Source organism: Oncorhynchus keta, chromosome 28 (assembly GCF_023373465.1).
Source record: "Oncorhynchus keta strain PuntledgeMale-10-30-2019 chromosome 28, Oket_V2, whole genome shotgun sequence".
Taxonomy (NCBI): domain Eukaryota; kingdom Metazoa; phylum Chordata; class Actinopteri; order Salmoniformes; family Salmonidae; genus Oncorhynchus; species Oncorhynchus keta.
In genome coordinates, this window is record NC_068448.1 from 66,956,791 (window position 1) to 66,978,690 (window position 21,900).

General features: G+C 46.5%; 1 protein-coding gene across 2 annotated transcripts in view; it reads right to left on the reverse strand.

The window, feature by feature from the left end:
- The window catches only part of boc (BOC cell adhesion associated, oncogene regulated), a 114,666-nt gene that overhangs the window by 30,089 nt on the left and 62,677 nt on the right, over positions 1–21,900 (reverse strand). For both annotated transcript variants that reach the window (XM_052483693.1, XM_052483694.1), the window contains one exon: positions 1,521–1,646. In XM_052483693.1, the coding sequence (XP_052339653.1) occupies positions 1,521–1,646 (126 nt within the window). The remainder of the gene's footprint in view (positions 1–1,520; positions 1,647–21,900) is intronic.

Consider the following 21,900-nt stretch of genomic DNA (forward strand, 5'->3'; position numbering starts at 1 on the left):
TCCCTGGTTCCCTGTTATCTCAGACATCCCAGTATCTCTATGACTATCCCTGGTTCCCTGTTATCTCAGACATGTTATTATCTCTATGACTATCCCTGGTTCCCTGTTATCTCAGACATGTTATTATCTCTATGACTATCCCTGGTTCCCTGTTATCTCAGACATGTTATTATCTATATGACTATCCCTGGTTCCCTGTTATCTCAGACATGTTATTATCTCTATGACTATCCCTGGTTCCCTGTTATCTCAGACATCCCAGTATCTCTATGACTATCCCTGGTTCCGTTATCTCAGACATGTTATTATCTCTATGACTACCCCTGGTTCCCTGTTATCTCAGACATGTTATTATCTCTATGACTATCCCTGGTTCCCTGTTATTTCAGACATGTTATTATCTCTATGACTATCCCTGGTTCCCTGTTATCTCAGACATGTTATTATCTCTATGACTATCCCTGGTTCCCTGTTATCTCAGACATGTTATTATCTCTATGACTATCCCTGGTTCCCTGTTATCTCAGACATGTTATTATCTCTATGACTATCCCTGGTTCCCTGTTATCTCAGACATCCCAGTATCTCTATGACTATCCCTGGTTCCCTGTTATCTCAGACATGTTATTATCTCTATGACTATCCCTGGTTCCCTGTTATCTCAGACATGTTATTATCTCTATGACTATCCCTGGTTCCCTGTTATCTCAGACATGTTATTATCTCTATGACTATCCCTGGTTCACTGTTATCTCAGACATGTTATTATCTCTATGACTATCCCTGGTTCCCTGTTATCTCAGACATGTTATTATCTCTATGACTATCCCTGGTTCCCTGTTATCTCTATGACTATCCCTGGTTCCCTGTTATCTCACACATCCCAGTATCTCTATGACTATCCCTGGTTCCCTGTTATCTCAGACATCCCAGTATCTCTATGACTATCCCTGGTTCCCTGTTATCTCAGACATGTTATTATCTCTATGACTATCCCTGGTTCCCTGTTATCTCAGACATGTTATTATCTATATGACTATCCCTGGTTCCCTGTTATCTCAGACATGTTATTATCTCTATGACTATCCCTGGTTCCCTGTTATCTCAGACATCCCAGTATCTCTATGACTATCCCTGGTTCCCTGTTATCTCAGACATCCCAGTATCTCTATGACTATCCCTGGTTCCGTTATCTCAGACATGTTATTATCTCTATGACTACCCCTGGTTCCCTGTTATCTCAGACATGTTATTATCTCTATGACTATCCCTGGTTCCCTGTTATCTCAGACATGTTATTATCTCTATGACTATCCCTGGTTCCCTGTTATCTCAGACATCCCAGTATCTCTATGACTATCCCTGGTTCCCTGTTATCTCAGACATGCCAGTATCTCTATGACTATCCCTGGTTCCCTGTTAGGATGCTGTGACATGACCAGCGCTCTACTCACCAGTGACAGTGACATGACCAGCGCTCTACTCACCAGTGACAGTGACATGACCAGTGCTCTACTCACCAGTGACAGTGGCGCCGCCCTGTAGGCAGCACAGTAGCACAGCACCCAGAGCACACAGCACTCGCGCCCGTCGCTTTTTCATCCACGGAGTCCAGTCTGTTCCAGACATCTTCCATACACTACCCCCTGATGGAGAGAGAGAAAGGGGGTCAAATGTCATACACTACCCCCTGATGGAGAGAGAGAGAGGGGGTCAAATGTCATACACTACCCCCTGATGGAGAGAGAGAGAGGGGGTCAAAATCATACACTACCCCCTAATGGAGAGAGAGAGAGGGGGTCAAATGTCATACACTACCCCCTGATGGAGAGAGAGAGAGGGGGTCAAATGTCATACACTACCCCCTGATGGAGAGAGAGAGAGGGGGTCAAATGTCATACACTACCCCCTGATGGAGAGAGAGAGAGAGGGGGTCAAATGTCATACACTAACCCCTGGAGAGAGAGAGAGGGGGTCAAATGTCATACACAGATTTACAACACTCAAAACAAACTATATGAATCCACTCATTCCCACACACATTCTGTCACTAAACCAACAACCACTCCACCATACCACTGACAGATCCCATGGCAACATCATAAACAAACCTCCACACACAGCGGAAAACACTTAGACACATACAAACACCCCACTGAAAGGTAGAGAGAGACCAGGTGAGGGTCCTAGTCACAGCAGAGGCCCGCCCTCAGAAACACAACTCCAGCCCAGACACAAACAAAACCTTTCTTTTCCGTCAGCCCCCATCCTCCTTTCCTCCCGCACCCATCAGCCTCTCCCTTCATCATTCTGCGCCACTCCCCCCATCCAGGTGGAGCAGATACAGGTAGAGGAAGGGGATACACAGAGCCTGTATTCACCACTCAGTACAAAGAACAACTGACTACAAGGGGGGTTCTAGTAGTGCAGCAGTGGGTGTGTGAGCAGGAGCTCATATGAATATTTGTGTGTAGATTGTATGTATGAGATATGAGAGAGGGAGAAATAAGGCAAGAAATCAGGGGGGAGAGAGAGAGAAAAAAAAGGAGAGAAAAAGAGAGAGGGGTAATGGTCAGTCTATTAACAGTTAATGCCGAGCGGGGAGATTTTCTCTCTCCCCCGTGGCTCTCTGCCAAGTTTCCCAAATTCTTCCCTGTCAGGTTAAACTAACAACTTCCTGTCAGGATGAGGAGGGTGGTCCACACAGCTCCCGGACTGGAAATCTCTCTCTCTCTCATGCACTCACACAGCAAACACACATGCACTCACACAGCAAACACACATGCACCCACACAGCAAACACACATGCACCCACACAGCAAACACACATGCACCCACACAGCAAACACACATGCACCCACACAGCAAACACACATGCACCCACACAGCAAACTTACATGCACCCACACAGCAAACACACATGCACTCACACATGCACGCACACAGAAAACACACATGCACGCACACAGAAAACACACATGCACGCACACATGCACGCACACAGAAAACACATATGCACTCACGCAGAGCTGGACAGGGGAGAGAGTGGTTGGTGGGAACAGGGTTCTAAGCAAAAAATATTCTGTAGTTGTTCACTATTATTACTATCCTACCCTTCTCTCTCCACCCAGAACCCCCTGGCCTTCTTTCCTTATCTCTTACCCTTCTCTCTCCACCCGGAACCCCCTGGCCTTCTTTCCTTATCTCTTACCCTTCTCTCTCCACCCTGAACCCCCTGGCCTTCTTTCCTTATCTCTTACCCTTCTCTCTCCACCCGGAACCCCTGGCCTTCTTTCCTTATCTCTAACCCTTCTCTCTCCACCCTGAACCCCCTGGCCTTCTTTCCTTATCTCTTACCCTTCTCTCTCCACCCGGAACCCCCTGGCCTTCTTTCCTTATCTCTTACCCTTCTCTCTCCACCCAGAACCCCCTGGCCTTCTTTCCTTATCTCTTACCCTTCTCTCTCCACCCAGAACCCCCTGGCCTTCTTTCCTTATCTCTTACCCTTCTCTCTCTACCCAGAACCCCCTGGCCTTCTTTCCTTATCTCTTACCCTTCTCTCTCCACCCAGAACCCCCTGGCCTTCTTTCCTTATCTCTTACCCTTCTCTCTCCACCCGGAACCCCCTGGCCTTCTTTCCTTATCTCTTACCCTTCTCTCTCCACCCGGAACCCCCTGGCCTTCTTTCCTTATCTCTTACCCTTCTCTCTCTACCCAGAACCCCCTGGCCTTCTTTCCTTATCTCTTACCCTTCTCTCTCCACCCAGAACCCCTGGCCTTCTTTCCTTATCTCTTACCCTTCTCTCTCCACCCGGAACCCCCTGGCCTTCTTTCCTTATCTCTTACCCTTCTCTCTCCACCCAGAACCCCCTGGCCTTCTTTCCTTATCTCTTACCCTTCTCTCTCCACCCAGAACCCCCTGGCCTTCTTTCCTTATCTCTTACCCTTCTCTCTCCACCCAGAACCCCCTGGCCTTCTTTCCTTATCTCTTACCCTTCTCTCTCCACCCAGAACCCCCTGGCCTTCTTTCCTTATCTCTTACCCTTCTCTCTCCACCCAGAACCCCCTGGCCTTCTTTCCTTATCTCTTACACTTCTCTCTCCACCCGGAACCCCCTGGCCTTCTTTCCTTATCTCTTACCCTTCTCTCTCCACCCAGAACCCCCCTGTATCCATTTCTCTCCTCTCTTTGATCTAAATGGGCTGGCTGGATCACATGAGCTCTGTCTAGAATATACTGGAACATGCATTTTAACATACATTTACATTTACATTTAAGTCATTTAGCAGACGCTCTTATCCAGAGCGACTTACAAATTGGTGCATTCACCTTATGACATCCAGTGGAACAGTCACTTTACAATAGTGCATCTAAGGTGTATGAACGCAGTGCCCTTGTTTGGGTGTAGGGCCTGATCAGAGCCTGGAGGTACTGAGGTGCCGTTCCCCTCACAGCTCCGTAGGCAAGCACCATGGTCTTGTAGCGGATGCGAGCTTCAACTGGAAGCCAGTGGAGAGAGCGGAGGAGCGGGGTGACGTGAGAGAACTTGGGAAGGTTGAACACCAGACGGGCTGCGGCGTTCTGGATGAGTTGTAGGGGTTTAATGGCACAGGCAGGGAGCCCAGCCAACAGCGAGTTGCAGTAATCCAGACGGGAGATGACAAGTGCCTGGATTAGGACCTGCGCCGCTTCCTGTGTGAGGCAGGGTCGTACTCTGCGGATGTTGTAGAGCATGAACCTACAGGAACGGGCCACCGCCTTGATGTTAGTTGAGAATGACAGGGTGTTGTCCAGGATCACGCCAAGGTTCTTAGCGCTCTGGGAGGAGGACACAATGGAGTTGTCAACCGTGATGGCGAGATCATGGAACGGGCAGTCCTTCCCCGGGAGGAAGAGCAGCTCCGTCTTGCCGAGGTTCAGCTTGAGGTGGTGATCCGTCATCCACACTGATATGTCTGCCAGACATGCAGAGATGTGATTCGCCACCTGGTCATCAGAAGGGGGAAAGGAGAAGAATAATTGTGTGTCGCCTGCATAGCAATGATAGGAGAGACCATGTGAGGTTATGACAGAGCCAAGTGACTTGGTGTATAGCGAGAATAGGAGAGGGCCTAGAACAGAGCCCTGGGGGACACCAGTGGTGAGAGCGCGTGGTGAGGAGACAGATTCTCGCCACGCCACCTGGTAGGAGCGACCTGTCAGGTAGGACGCAATCCAAGCGTGGGCCGCGCCGGAGATGCCCAACTCGGAGAGGGTGGAGAGGAGGATCTGATGGTTCACAGTATCGAAGGCAGCCGATAGGTCTAGAAGGATGAGAGCAGAGGAGAGAGAGTTAGCTTTAGCGGTGCGGAGCGCCTCCGTGATACAGAGAAGAGCAGTCTCAGTTGAATGACTAGTCTTGAAACCTGACTGATTTGGATCAAGAAGGTCATTCTGAGAGAGATAGCGGGAGAGCTGGCCAAGGACGGCACGTTCAAGAGTTTTGGAGAGAAAAGAAAGAAGGGATACTGGTCTGTAGTTGTTGACATCGGAGGGATCGAGTGTAGGTTTTTTCAGAAGGGGTGCAACTCTCGCTCTCTTGAAGACGGAAGGGACGTAGCCAGCGGTCAGGGATGAGTTGATGAGCGAGGTGAGGTAAGGGAGAAGGTCTCCGGAAATGGTCTGGAGAAGAGAGGAGGGGATAGGGTCAAGCGGGCAGGTTGTTGGGCGGCCGGCCGTCACAAGACGCGAGATTTCATCTGGAGAGAGAGGGGAGAAAGAGGTCAGAGCACAGGGTAGGGCAGTGTGAGCAGAACCAGCGGTGTCGTTTGACTTAGCAAACGAGGATCGGATGTCGTCGACCTTCTTTTCAAAATGGTTGACGAAGTCATCTGCAGAGAGGGAGGGGGGGGGTGGGGATTCAGGAGGGAGGAGAAGGTGGCAAAGAGCTTCCTAGGGTTAGAGGCAGAAGCTTGGAATTTAGAGTGGTAGAATGTGGCTTTAGCAGCAGAGACAGAAGAGGAAAATGTAGAGAGGAGGGAGCGAAAGGATGCCAGGTCCGCAGGGAGGCGAGTTTTCCTCCATTTCCGCTCGGCTGCCCGGAGCCCTGTTCTGTGAGCTCGCAATGAGTCGTCGAGCCACGGAGCGGGAGGGGAGGCCCGAGCCGGCCTGGAGGATAGGGGGCATAGAGAGTCAAAGGATGCAGAAAGGGAGGAGAGGAGGGTTGAGGAGGCAGAATCAGGAGATAGGTTGGAGAAGGTTTGAGCAGAGGGAAGAGATGATAGGATGGAAGAGGAGAGAGTAGCGGGGGAGAGAGAGCGAAGGTTGGGACGGCGCGATACCATCCGAGTAGGGGCAGTGTGGGAAGTGTTGGATGAGAGCGAGAGGGAAAAGGATACAAGGTAGTGGTCGGAGACTTGGAGGGGAGTTGCAATGAGGTTAGTGGGAGAACAGCATCTTACTAGATGCTGTTCTCCCACTAACCTCATTGCAACTCCCCTCCAGATGAGATGAGGTCGAGCGTATTGCCTGCCTTGTGAGTAGGGGGGGAAGGTGAGAGGGTGAGGTCAAAAGAGGAGAGGAGTGGAAAGACGGAGGCAGAGAGGAATGAGTCAAAGGTAGACGTGGGGAGGTTAAAGTCGCCCAGAACTGTGAGAGATGAGCCGTCCTCAGGAAAGGAGCTTATCAAGGCATCAAGCTCATTGATGAACTCTCCGAGGGAACCTGGAGGGCGATAAATGATAAGGATGTTAAGCTTGAAAGGGCTGGTAACTGTGACAGCATGGAATTCAAAGGAGGCGATAGACAGATGGGTAAGGGGAGAAAGAGAGAATGACCACTTGGGAGAGATGAGGATCCCGGTGCCACCACCCCGCTGACCAGAAGCTCTCGGGGTGTGCGAGAACACGTGGGCGGACGAAGAGAGAGCAGTAGGAGTGGCAGTGTTATCTGTGGTGATCCATGTTTCCGTCAGTGCCAAGAAGTCGAGGGACTGGAGGGAGGCATAGGCTGAGATGAACTCTGCCTTGTTGGCCGCAGATCGGCAGTTCCAGAGGCTACCGGAGACCTGGAACTCCACGTGGGTCGTGCGCGCTGGGACCACCAGATTAGGGTGGCCGCGGCCACGCGGTGTGGAGCGTTTGTATGGTCTGTGCAGAGAGGAGAGAACAGGGATAGACAGACACATAGTTGACAGGCTACAGAAGAGCCTACGCTAATGCAAAGGAGATTGAGTCTGGACACATCAAGTGCTTCCTAACAAACACACACAAAACACAAGCATACACACCCAGGGGCTAGACAACCAAAACTGGATTTGGCTAAATAAGACTAATACCATAACCACATGGACATAGCTAGGTTACACTGTCACCGTTGAACATAGCTAGGCTACACTGTCACCGTTGAACATAGCTAGGCTACAGAGTAACCGATGGACATAGCTTGGCTACACAGTAACCGATGGACATAGCTAGGCTACACAGTAACCACATGGACATAGCTAGGCTACACAGTAACCGATGGACATAGCTAGGCTACACAGTAACCACATGGACATAGCTAGGCTACACAGTAACCACATGGACATAGCTAGGCTACACAGTAACCACATGGACATAGCTAGGCTACACAGTAACCACATGGACATAGCTAGGCTACACAGTAACCGATGGACATAGCTAGGCTACACAGTAACCACATGGACATAGCTAGGCTACACAGTAACCACATGGACATAGCTAGGCTACACAGTAACCACATGGACATAGCTAGGCTACACAGTAACCACATGGACATAGCTAGGCTACACAGTAACCGATGGACATAGCTCGGCTACACAGTAACCGATGGACATAGCTAGGCTACACAGTAACCGGTGGACATAGCTTGGTTACACAGTAACCGATGGACATAGCTAGGCTACACAGTAACCACATGGACATAGCTAGGCTACACAGTAACCGATGGACATAGCTAGGCTACACTGTAACCGATGAACATAGCTAGGCTACACAGTAACCGATGGACATAGCTAGGTTACACAGTAACCGATGGACATAGCTAGGCTACACAGTAACCGATGGACATAGCTAGGCTACACTGTAACCGATGAACATAGCTAGGCTACACAGTAACCGATAACCACTGTTACTACTAACCTAGAACTAACCACTGTTACTACTAACCTAGAACTAACCACTGTTACTACTAACCTAGAACTAACCACTGTTACTACTAACCTAGAACTAACCACGGTTACTACTAACCTAGAAGGGACACCACACGGCTAAGACTGTGGACTTCAGGAGAGAAGTGCAGCTGACACACACACACACAGACACGCACACACACACACACACACACACACAGACACGCACACACACACACACACACACACACACACACACACACACACACACACACACACACACACACACACACACGGCAAGGAAAGAGACACACCCCTGTCTCATCGAGTGAACCAACCACCTGTGGGTCCCAATGGGAGGTACGAATCCTCAAAAACAAAGTAGTAGAAAGAAAGACAGACACACACACACACACACACACACACACACACACACACACACACACACACACACACACACACACACACACACACACACACACACACACACACACACACACACACACACACACACACACACAGCAACATGTCCACAACAAACGAAACTCACACTTCTGACTAACAAACTTGTACACACACACACACACTAGTGTTTCACATGCTTTATCATGGCTTTACAAACACTCTTGTTATTTCATGAGAACCTCTCCCACGTCAAGCCTCCCTAAACGCAGCCGCATCTTTGGCTCGGTCTCTTCTAGATCCATTAATCAGACTGGATTTTCTTAGCAGATACCCTGCCTCATGATGACAAGCTGGCCTCAACACAACTTTTTCCATCAATCCATTCCAGCAGAGACACAGAGAGAGAGAGACAGGGGGAGAGAGAGACAGGGGGAGAGAGAGACAGGGGGAGAGAGAGGAGGGGGGAGATACTAATCCATCCTCCTTCATCTTCTTTCCTCTCCTCCCCCTGTCTCTCTCTCCATCGCATCACAGCGCAGATGGTGGTTGATGAAGAACAGAGACACAGACAGCTCCTCTGATTTAGAACAGAGACAGCTCCTCTGATTTAGAACAGAGACACACAGAGACAGCTCCTCTGATTTAGACCAGAGACAGCTCCTCTGATTTAGGACAGAGACAGCTCCTCTGATTTAGGACAGAGACACACAGAGACAGCTCCTCTGATTTAGAACAGAGACACACAGAGACAGCTCCTCTGATTTAGAACAGAGACACACAGAGACAGCTCCTCTGATTTAGAACAGAGACAGCTCCTCTGATTTAGGACAGAGACAGCTCCTCTGATTTAGAACAGAGACACACAGAGACAGCTCCTCTGATTTAGAACAGAGACACACAGAGACAGCTCCTCTGATTTAGGACAGACACACAGAGACAGCTCCTCTGATTTAGGACAGACACACAGAGACAGCTCCTCTGATTTAGGACAGACACACAGAGACAGCTCCTCTGATTTAGGACAGACACACAGAGACAGCTCCTCTGATTTAGGACAGACACACAGAGACAGCTCCTCTGATTTAGGACAGACACACAGAGACAGCTCCTCTGATTTAGGACAGACACACAGAGACAGCTCCTCTGATTTAGGACAGACACACAGAGACAGCTCCTCTGATTTAGGACAGACACACAGAGACAGCTCCTCTGATTTAGAACAGAAACACACAGAGACAGCTCCTCTGATTTAGGACAGACACACAGAGACAGCTCCTCTGATTTAGGACAGAGATGCAGAGTATGTTTCTCCGCTTATACAGGAGTAATAAATGCCTAGATCACACATTTAGTAGAATTACTGCTTTATTTATAAAAACATATAATAAAACTATTTATCAGGGGGTGCTGCAGCACCCTCAGCACTCCTACTTACCGCGGCTATGCTGCAGTAGTTTGTGTGTGTCTATACGCATGACTTGTGAGTATGTGTGTATGGGTCGGGCTGGCCTATAATATGTGTACATCAGTATGTATGTGTGTTGGGTGCATGTGTATGACTGAGCATGTTGTTTGCTCTTGTATGAGATGGGGAGATTGCAAACAGTATGTATGAGTCTTGGATGTTGCATTAGTACTATGGGCATATGTTCAGTATGGGGTTTAGTAGTATGACATGGTGAAAGGTATTAGGAGTATGTTGATAAAGCCTCTTTGTGGTGCAGGCAGGGTTCCTGGGTTCCCTATTGTCCCCTTGCCTCCCAGGATAAATTCATTTGACAAGCCTGCTAATTGGATAAAACTAGGCTGGAGCCTCCTCCCTGAGCACTCACATTCCATCTGCTTTCTGGCATGGAGAGGGAGGACACAGGAGGGGTGGGGGAGAGAGGAGAGAGGTGGGAGAGAGAGGAGAGAGAGGACACAGGAGGGGTGGGAGAGAGGACACAGGAGGGGTGGGAGAGAGGAGAGAGAGGTCACAGGAGGGGTGGGAGAGAGGAGAGAGAGGACACAGGAGGGTTGGGAGAGAGGAGAGAGAGGACACAGGAGGGTTGGGAGAGAGGACACAGGAGGGGTGGGAGAGAGGAGAGAGAGGACACAGGAGGGTTGGGAGAGAGGACACAGGAGAGGTGGGAGAGAGGACACAGGAGGGGTGGGAGAGAGGAGAGAGAGGACACAGGAGGGGTGGGGGAGAGAGGACACAGGAGGGGTGGGAGAGAGGAGAGAGAGGACACAGGAGGGGTGGGAGAGAGAGGACACAGGAGGTGTTGGAGAGAGGAGAGAGAGGACACAGGAAGGGTGGGAGAGAGGACACAGGAGGGTGGGAGAGAGGAGAGAGAGGACACAGGAGGGTGGGAAAGAGGAAAGCGAGGACACAGGAGGTGTGGGAGAGAGGAGAGAGAGGACACAGGAGGGGTGGGAGAGAGGAGAGAGAGGACACAGGACGGTGGGAAAGAGGAAAGAGAGGACACAGGAGGTGTGGGAGAGAGGAGAGAGAGGACACAGGAGGGGTGGGAGAGAGAGGAGACAGGAGGTGTGGGAGAGAGGAGAGAGAGGACACAGGAGGTGTGGGAGAGAGGAGAGAGAGGACACAGGAGGGGTGGGAGAGAGAGGAGACAGGAGGTGTGGGAGAGAGAGGACACGGGGGGGATGGGGGAGAGAGGAGGACACAGGAGGGGTGGGGGAGAGAGGAGGACACAGTAGGGGTGGGAGAGAGGAAAGAGAGAGGACACAGGAGGGGTGGGAGAGAGGAGAGAGAGAGGACACAGGAGGTGTGGGAGAGAGAGGACACAGGAGGGGTGGGGGAGAGAGGACACAGGAGGGGTGGGGGAGAGAGGAGAGAGAGGACACAGGAGGGGTGTGAGAGAGGAGAGAGGGGGCACAGGAGGGTGGGAGAGAGAGGATACAGGAGGGTGGGAGAGAGGGGACACAGGAGGGGTGGGAGAGAGGAGAGAGAGGACACAGGAGGGGTGGGGGAGAGAGGATACAGGAGGGGTGGGAGAGAGGGAGAGAGAGGACACAGGAGGGGTGGGGGAGAGAGGAGAGAGAGGACACAGGAGGGGTGGGAGAGAGGAGAGAGGGGACACAGGAGGGTGGGAGAGAGGGGACACAGGAGGGTGGGAGAGAGGGGACACAGGGGGGGGGGAGGGAGGGGACACTGGAGGGTGGGAGAGAGGGGACACAGGAGGGGTGGGAGAGAGGAGAGAGAGGACACAGGAGGGGTGGGGGAGAGAGGATACAGGAGGGGTGGGGGAGAGAGGAGAGAGAGGACACAGGAGGGGTGGGAGAGAGGAGAGAGGGGACACAGGAGGGTGGGAGAGAGAGGACACAGGAGGGTGGGAGAGAGGGGACACAGGAGGGGTGGGAGAGAGGAGAGAGAGAGGACACAGGAGGGTGGGGGAGAGAGGAGAGAGAGGACACAGGAGGGTGGGAGAGAGGGGACACAGGAGGGTGGGAGAGAGGGGGCACAGGAGGGTGGGAGAGAGGGGGCACAGGAGGGTGGGAGAGAGAGGACAGGAGGGTGGGGGAGAGGAGATAGAGGACACAGTAGGGTGGGGGAGAGAGGAGAGAGAGGACACAGGAGGGTGGGATAGAGGAGAGAGAGGACACAGGAGGGTGGGAGAGAGGAGAGAGGACACAGGAGGGTGGGGGAGAGAGGAGAGAGAGGACACAGGAGGGTGGGGGAGAGAGGAGAGAGAGGACACAGGAGGGTGGGAGAGAGGGGGCACAGGAGGGTGGGAGAGAAAGGACAGGAGGGTGGGAGAGAGAGGACAGGAGGGTGGGAGAGAGGAGATAGAGGACACAGTAGGGTGGGGAGAGAGGAGAGAGAGGACACAGGAGGGTGGGAGAGAGGAGAGAGAGGACACAGGAGGGTGGGAGAGAGGAGAGAGGACACAGGAGGGTGGGAGAGAGGAGAGAGAGGACACAGGAGGGTGGGAGAGAGGACAGAGAGGACACAGGAGGGTTGAGGAAGAGAGGAGAGAGGACACAGGAGGGTTGAGGAAGAGAGGAGAGAGGGGACACAGGAGGGTTGAGGAAGAGAGAAGAGAGAGGACACAGTAGGGTGGGGGAGAGAGGAGAGGGGGCTAGGGTTGTTGGGTAGGCAACTCCTTCTGAGGAGCTGAACTGTTGAATATTTATCACCCCCCTCCTCGTCCATCTCTCTCTTCCTACCCACCATTTTACGTCCTTCACTACCCCCCCATCCAAACATCACAATGGCCCCCCTTTAGATAAACACATGCGGTGTCAAGTGTGAGGAGTACTGGGTTCAACTGCTCTGCTCGGGCCCGCCGGCCCACAATGCCGCGCTGCATAGCTGCCATGCGGGAGGCCGGTTGCCCCTGGCGACGCTAACAGGCAGAACGCACCTTAATAGAGTGGAGAGTCATTGTGAAGCAGTGGGCCGGTGGGCAGACAAAGACCCCGCAGACTCCCAGAGAGAAAGGGGAGATACTACTCTGAAGGGCCCCAGGAAGAGCTGATGATGGGGGCCGCTCAACGGAGGAGAGGAAAAGTGTGTGTGTGTGAGAGGGAAGGGGGGGGGTGATAGTAGTGTGGAGAGGTGAGTGGGGTGGTGGTGTGGTTCAGTCTTAGATGGGTGAGGGTTGGGGGTGAAGGGGCTGGAGAGGGGTTGACTGAGAAGCAGAATGGGGTCTAAATGAATAGAGGGGATGTCAACTGGCAGGCGAGCAGGAGGACACAGGGTCTTGTCAATGAGAGGGTGTGTGAGTGTGTGAGCGCGTGTGAGAGCGTTGTTTGAATGTGTCCAACATATTTTCCCCTCACTCAGTCAATCTGGTTGCTGGCCCTTTGGTCAGGCTGGGGCTGAGTGGAGAAGACAAGACGAAAACAACAGCTACAGCTCTGCTCTCAAGTGGAAAATGGATCCCATAGTAGTAAAGAATTTGAGATGAATTACTTAGCCCGTTCCCTCAGCTGTTTACCAAAACAAGTGGCGGGGCTGCCGTTTTGTTTTTCAACAACCATAGCTCTAGTCAACAGGAAACAGTTTCTCCCAGGTCCCCATGCTATGGCTAGGCCCCAGCATTCTGGAGAGTTCTGGGTCCTGTTCCATGTGCTACAACCAATGTTATAAAACGTTCAGATAGAAATGCATTAGGTACATAGGACACACACACAAGTCTATGTCATGTAGATTAGGGAGTCCATATGTTCGCTACACTTTACGAGGCATTTCCATCAGAACGTTCTGCCTTCCTGAACATGCCCCCCAGCGAGGTCTGAGGTTGGCAGATGATCCCGCTCCAGCAGGTGGAACCCAGCCGGCCACGCCCCATTCATACCCCTCTCTCTGAGCTGAGCACCCACAATCCCCCTCTCAACATCTCTAGACATCAACCGCTCCTATGCCCCAAAAATTACACATCAAAAGCATCATCTAACGAGGTTGGGACCCCCCCACACCCTTCACAAAGTATTAGTGAGCTACCCCCCCGCCACAGCCCATCCACTCCATCCACGCTAACGAGCACCAGGCCGTCTCAGGGATTAACAAGTGAGATCAAGCCAGGCCCAGGGGGGGCTCTAATCAATTAGGCACCACAGCATTTGCATATTTTATATAACAAGGCAGAATTAACCAGCCAATGCTAATTATGGGGCTACTGCAGCATTCACAATGCCATGGCTAACTAACACATACCGTCACGTCCACATTCCTTCCTGGTCCTGAAGGACACTGGATGGATGTCTTCCTGTGTGTCCTCCCGGGCCATGGGAACTAGCACCACCTGACTGAGCCCTACCCACTACCCCCCTGGGCATTACTTCCTCTACAATCAAACCGTTTATAAGCAGGCAACAGGTTGGGATGAGAGGATGGATGTTTCATAAAGACTTTACTTTGCCGATATATGTTAAAGGGGCAATCTGCAGTTCAAACAACAACGACACTGCCACTGTTTTGGTAAAAAGGGGAGGGGAGGAGCAGGAGAAATGTATCCACTATCAAATCATAGACACAGCTATGGATGTAAGGAGTGACCTTCCATGTTATCAAAATGATACATTTTACCATGTTTTGAGGTTATACAGTGTTTGTTTACTATTACATTTTCTGATGCAATTGGAGCTACCGACTGGCGCAGCGGTCTAAGGCACTGCATCTCAGTGCTTGAGGCGTCACAACAGACACCCTGGTTCGAATCCAGGCTGGATCAAAACCGGCCGTGATTTGGAGTCCCATAGGGTGGCGCACAATTGGCCCAGCGCCGTCCGGGTTTGGGTTGGGTCGGTGTAGGTCGTCATTGTAAATATAGATTTGTTCTTAACCAACTTGGGTGGTTAAATAAAGGTTACATTTAAAAATGTAAGAGCCTTTAATATGTGTGTGTGTGTGAGAAGGCACCAAACTAATGGCCATTATCAGTCACACACGCACACACACTACACTGTTAGAAAAAGTATACTCACAGAGGCATCAAACTAATGGCCATTATCAGTCACACACGCACACACACTACACTGTTAGAAAAAGTATACTCACAGAGGCATCAAAAAATTCAAACCCTTGAAGCTAATGCCAGAAATATTTCCATATAGACTATAAAAACAAGACCACTCCAATCCTCCAAAAACTCACCTAACAAACATACAAACGTAGGATCTTAATTTGATCACTCTTTTGTTGCTGAGCATTTTCATGCACAGCAGGAAATGCAAACTTATAGTGTATTCAAGGTTTAAAAAGGCTTCTAAAGTTTGTAATTTCCACTTTAAAATGTCAGAATTGATTCACCCTAAAGATGAATGTATCAACCCCTACAAAAAATGTCAATGAATTATAATCCACATAATACTAATAATAAAAACAATAGTAATAATAATAATAATTCACATTTCCTGTTCCTGTAGGATTATTTTCCTGCTGTAGGAAACTGGATCAAATAAAGATCCTACATATGTACAGCCATGTACATGGATTATAGGGCTGGGAATTGCCAGGGACCTCACGATACCATATTACCAACATACTTAGGTGCCAATACGATATGTATTGCGATTCTATATGTATTGCAATTCGATACTGTGATTTTATTGTGATTTGATGTTGTTTCAAACATATTGCTCACCATAATATTGCAATAGTCAAAACAATACGAGATATTATTTTTAAAAATATCCCGACATGTAAATGTATCGATTTTTCCCCCAAATGGATTTATTTGTATTTATTTTATTTTGTGGATCGGCTGAATATTGTGGAAAGATTGTTGCTTCCATCAATGTAATTGTCTGTATCATTTCCAGTCCCCCATATATTTTGGGGGTAAATATATATATCCATATACATACACGTACATACCCATATATATAAACATACATACATACATACATACATACATACATACATACATACATACATACATACATACATACATACATACATACACGTACATACCCATATATATAAACATACATACATACATACATACATACATACATACATACATACATACATACATACATACATACATACATACATACATACATACATACATACATACATACATACATACACATACATACACATACATACACATACATACTTTTTTAAAGAAAATACCTTTATTATTCCCAGCAAAACCTACCACCCTTCCCCCAACTGGAGTAAACTAATAAACAATAACACTTAGGCTTCTACCTTCAGTTTCTACATTTTACAGACACAATCTATTTTACAATAGTTATGTTTTGTTTGTTTTTAGTCCTTCCTCTATTTCTGATGTCCATCCAGTTTGATTTCTATTTGTAACTGTTTCAACATTTCTGAACCTATATACATTTTACAGACACCGTATGTTTTACATTAGTTATCTTATTAGTCCCACCCTTCAGCTCCATTCAACACCTCCCATCTATCTCTCAACACCATCCATTTTGGATTTCTATTTCCCATATATTTTTCAACTGTGCTGTGATGCTTCACAAAAGTACTGAACCTTTCTATTCTCATAGCTTCTACAGAGTGTAAATAAAATAAATAAAATAATGATTCTATTATTGATTGATTGACTATGGCTTTTTAAAAACAACCAGTATTACTATCTGCAGCATTAGTTCTAGACAAATGTTGCAATTCTTCAGCCATTCCTGGACCTGTGACCAAAAACGAGCTACATATGGACAATACAAAAATAAATTATCTAATGACTCTGCCTCCTCACAGCAAAATCTGCAGAGCTGGGAAGATTGTTATAATATATACATTCTATTGGTTGCAAGAATTTTGTATTATAATTTCAATCTAAAAGTTCAAAGTATTGACTCCGGCATTGAGTTGCGTGTCAATTCATAAACCATGTGCCATGGAATCTGTATGTTGAAAATCTCTTCCCAACTATTTTTGCAATTTATATGGCACAGCTGTCAGTTTTTGGTCCTTAAATGAAATTGGTATATGTTTTTATTTATCACACTTTTCTTTAACCATTTATGGTCTTTAATACAGGGCCTTACTTTTTCCCCTTCTACTTGCCTCTTCCATTTTTGTAGATATGCTGCAATTAGTTGGTTGTAATTTTGGGTAGAGCAGACATTTCCATATGTCTGTGTTAGCTGCATGTGTGACATGACTCCACCAGTTCGATTTATGATATAATTTACATTTTATCGAAAAATATGTTTTTTTAAATCAATTAGTATATTTGAGTTCAACCACAATATTTGTTGTATTATTTGTTCTGTCTTTTCAGGTGGATTAAACTTAAATTGCAACCAACTTTCTAAGACTTGTTTAAAAAATAACTATATTTTTGAGATGATTTCCTTTTCAAACAACCGAAAGTGAGCAGGTATTATCTGAATAAAGGGAAAAAAGCCATTCTTGAACATAGGATGAGACATTCCTACCAATTTACTGGAGAACCAGTTTGGATTTAAGTATAACTTTTGTATGATTGATGCCTTTAGTGAGAGGTCTAATGCTTTAATATTTAATCCTTTCTGCCCTCCAAATTCATAGGCCCTTTTAATTTTGTCTGACATGCCATTCCAAATCAAATTGAATATTTCTTGTTCATATCATTTAAAAAGCAGGTCACTTGGTGTAGGCAAAACCATAAGCAAATAGGTCAACTGTGATATGACTAAAGATGATTTTACCACAAATTGACAGGTATTTTCCTTTTCCATGGTAGCAATGGTAATTGCTAACTTTCTATAAACATTTAATGGAGTGAGATCATTTCTTTCTTTCGGGATTTGTATACCGAGTATGTCCACATCTCCGTCAGACCATTTTATTAGTAAACGACATGATAATGTAAAAGTTTTAGTGATCCAATACATAATATAGTACTTACCATAATTTGGTTTTAATCCAGAGAGGTTAGCAAATGTATCTAGATCCTCTATGAGGCTGTGGAGGGATTCTAATTGTGGTATTCAAAGGAAACATGAATCATCAGTGTACAATGACACCTTTGTTTGTAAGCCACAGATTTGTAATCCCTTAATATTATTGTTGGATCTGACTTTAATAGCTAACATTTCGATGACCATAATAAATAGATATGCCGATAGTGGACAACCTTGTTTTACTCCTCTTGACAGCTTAAAACTTTCTGAGATGTAGCCATTATTTACTATTTTACACCTAGGCTTACTATACATAACTTTAACCCATTTTCTAAGAGATTCTCCAAAATTCAAATATTCTAAGCATTTGTATATAAAATCCAGTCGCACTTTATCAAAAGTCTTTCCAAAATCAGCTATGAAAACCAGGCTGGTGTCCCCGATATTTCATAGTATTCTATTGTTTCCAGTACTTGTCTTCTATTATCTCCAATGTATCGTCCATGTAAAAAACCTGTCTGATTAGGATGAATAATATCTGACAAAACTTTTTAAATTCTATGTGCCAAGCATTTAGCTAGAATTTCTGGCATCCAATTTTTTTAATTGACTGGATCTTTATATATACACCACTTGGATCCTGTTTCAGTAATAATCAAATCAGACATTCTTGTTGCGTGTCCGATAATCTACCATTTATATAGGAGGGGTTAAAATATGCTAATGATGGTCCTCTGAGTATAAAATGAATAAATATCAAAAACAGTTTGGTATACTTCCACTGGTATGCCATCCAGCCCTGGAGTTTTCCCAGCCTTAAAGGCTTTAATTGTATCAAGAAGTTCCTCCTCTGTAATTTGTCCTTAAAATGAGTCTTTCTGTACAGATGTTAATTTTACATTATTAATAGGAAACAAGTCCATACAATTAGTTCCAGTTAGTGGAGATGGAGGAGACTGAAATAAAAAAATATTCTTAAAGTACTTTACTTCCTCTTCCAAACTATCATTCGGTGAATCATGCGTGACTCCATCATTTGTAACAAGTTTCAATCATTTTTTTTGGTAGCATTTCTATATTGAAGATTGACAAAGAATGTGGTGCATTTCTCCCCATATTCCATCCAGTATATTTATAATATATTACATAAATAAATACGTGTATAATTAATTTTAAACATTTAGTTCCACCATGATAAGACAATAAATAAATAAGTATGTATATCCCTCATCTGAACAACATTGAAAGCTCTCTCACAACCCCGGCTCACAGCAATACATTGGTTCTGGGATATGCAACCATTTCCTTTCTCACTCAACGCCACACGTTCCCAAACAAAAAAAAAACACACACCACACCATCCACACATACTGTGCCTTCTGTTTACTGAGTTTTTATCTCCACCATGTTGAATTAGTGCTTTTGTGTTCCAATTAGATATATTTGAAGATAGATAGAAAAGCTATATTTTTTGTTGTATTATTACAATCCATAACCGGGCTAGAATTGTGTGTTTCATAACTTGCCTCCTCTACGAGAACATTGTAATTTTTAAAATAGCCATGGAGTAGTCTTCATGTCTCTGAACAACTGGTTATCGATATATAGTTCATCGACGACGAGAGCTACTCATTTACCTTTCTATCTATTTTCCTTGAAAATTGGATAGAGAACTTTCTGCAATTTCCTTTGGGAACTGGACATTCATGACAATTTTCTTGCCAGCAAGTCTTTTACTCAGGCTTTTAACCATTATTTTATTGTTAAAGAAAGCTCATTTGGCAACAGTTGGGCGTTCATACGTCTGCCCTCTCTGTCCGAAGCGGTGTACACATTCGAGTTGGATTTTGTCGATAGCTTCGCAAGGAATCTGAAGCGTTGCAGGGAGGAACTCTCGAACTACAGATTCAGGAACTTCTTCTTTCTCCTGGATACCTGTAAGTTCCAGATTCTCCCTCATGGATACCTGTAAGTTCCAGATTCTCCCTCATGGATACCTGTAAGTACCAGATTCTTTCTCCTGGATACCTGTAAGTACCAGATTCTCTCTCCTGGATACCTGTAAGTACCAGATTCTCCCTCATGGATACCTGTAAGTACCAGATTCTTTCTCCTGGATACCTGTAAGTACCAGATTCTTTCTCCTGGATACCTGTAAGTACCAGATTCTCTCTCCTGGATACCTGTAAGTACCAGATTCTCTCTCCTGGATACCTGTAAGTACCAGATTCTCCCTCATGGATACCTGTAAGTACCAGATTCTTTCTCCTGGATACCTGTAAGTACCAGATTCTCTCTCCTGGATACCTGTAAGTACCAGATTCTTTCTCCTGGATACCTGTAAGTACCAGATTCTCTCTCCTGGATACCTGTAAGTACCAGATTCTCTCTCCTGGATACCTGTAAGTACCAGATTCTCCCTCATGGATCTAGTCTGTATGTCAAGTAAGGCTTCTCTCAGAACGGTGTTCTCCTTCTAAAATTCATTCACTTCAGATTTCATCTTATTGACTGTAGCTTTCAGCTTGTTCGTATCTTTCTCCAATGCCGTTGCTTTTTCGTCACTCATCTCAAGGCCTTCAACTCTTTTAAATCCTTACTGACTAGTTCAAGTATACCCAGTTTGTCATTTATAGATTTTTTTTAACAGATCGATTTCGACCTTTTCCATTACCACTGGTGAAAAGATGAAATCGTCTGCGTCTGTAGAAAAGTCTTTGTTTTGAAACAGGTTTCCCCGTCTTACTCTCCGTCATGTTTGGGTGTTGCTTGTTTTCGTAATATTTGTCAATAAATTTCTCTCGTCTGAAGATTTGTTTTGTGTTGTTAGCCAGATTGAAGGTATTCACCCACCAGATCGTGTAGTGCTAATATTTAGTCTAACTTACCGATATTGAATATTACGTTTTTATCTTGAGGTGGTCTACATACAGTTGAAGTCGGAAGTTAACATACACCTTAGCCAAATACATTTAAACTCAGTTTTTCACAATTCCTGACATTTAATCGTAGTAAAAATTCCCTGTCTTAGGTCAGTTAGAATCAACACTTTATTTTAACTCGCCTTCCACAAGCTTCCCACAATAAGTTGGGTGAATTTTGGCCCATTACTCCTAACAGAGCTGGTGTAACTGAGTCGGGTTTGTAGGCCTCCTCGCTCGCACACACTTTTTCAGTTCTGGCCACACATTTTCTATAGGGTTGAGGTCAGAGCTTTGTGATGGCCACTCCAATACCTTGACTTTGTTGTCCTTAAGGCATTTTTCCACAACTTTGGAAGTATGCTTGTGGTCATTGTCCATTTGGAAGACTCACTTGCGACCAAGCTTTAACTTCCCGACTGATGTCTTGAGATGTTGCTTCAATATATCCACGTAAATTTCCTCCCTCATGAAGCCATCTATTTTGTGAAGGGCACCAGTCCCTCCTGCAGCAAAGCACCCCCACAACATGACGCTGCCACCCCTGTGCTTCATGGTTGGGATGGTGTTCTTCAGCTTGCAAGCATCCCCTATCGGTTTCCCCTAGCGGTTTTAGAGCAGTGGCTTCTTCCTTGCTGAGCGGCTTTTCAGGTTATGGTGATATAGGACTTGTTTTACTGTGAATATAGATACTTTTGTACCTGTTTCCTCCAGCATCTTCACAAGGTGCTTTGCTGTTGTTCTGGGATTGATTTGCACTTTTCGCACCAAAGTATGTTCATCTCTAGGAAACAGAACGCGTCTCCTTCCTGAGCGGTATGACGGCTACGTGGTCCCACGATGTTTATACGTGCGTACTTTTGTTTGTACAGATGAACGTGGTACATTCAGGCGTTTCGAAATTTCTCCCAAGGATGAACCAGACTTGTGGAGGTCTACAAAAATGTTGGCTGATTTCTTTTGATTTTCCCATGATGTCAAGCAAAGAGGCACTGAGTTTGAAGGTAGGCCTTGAAATATATCCACAAGTGCACCTACAATTGACTCAAATTAGGTCAATTAGTCTATCATAAGCTTCTAAAGCCATGACATAATTTTCTGGAATTTTCCAAGCTGTTTAAAGGCACA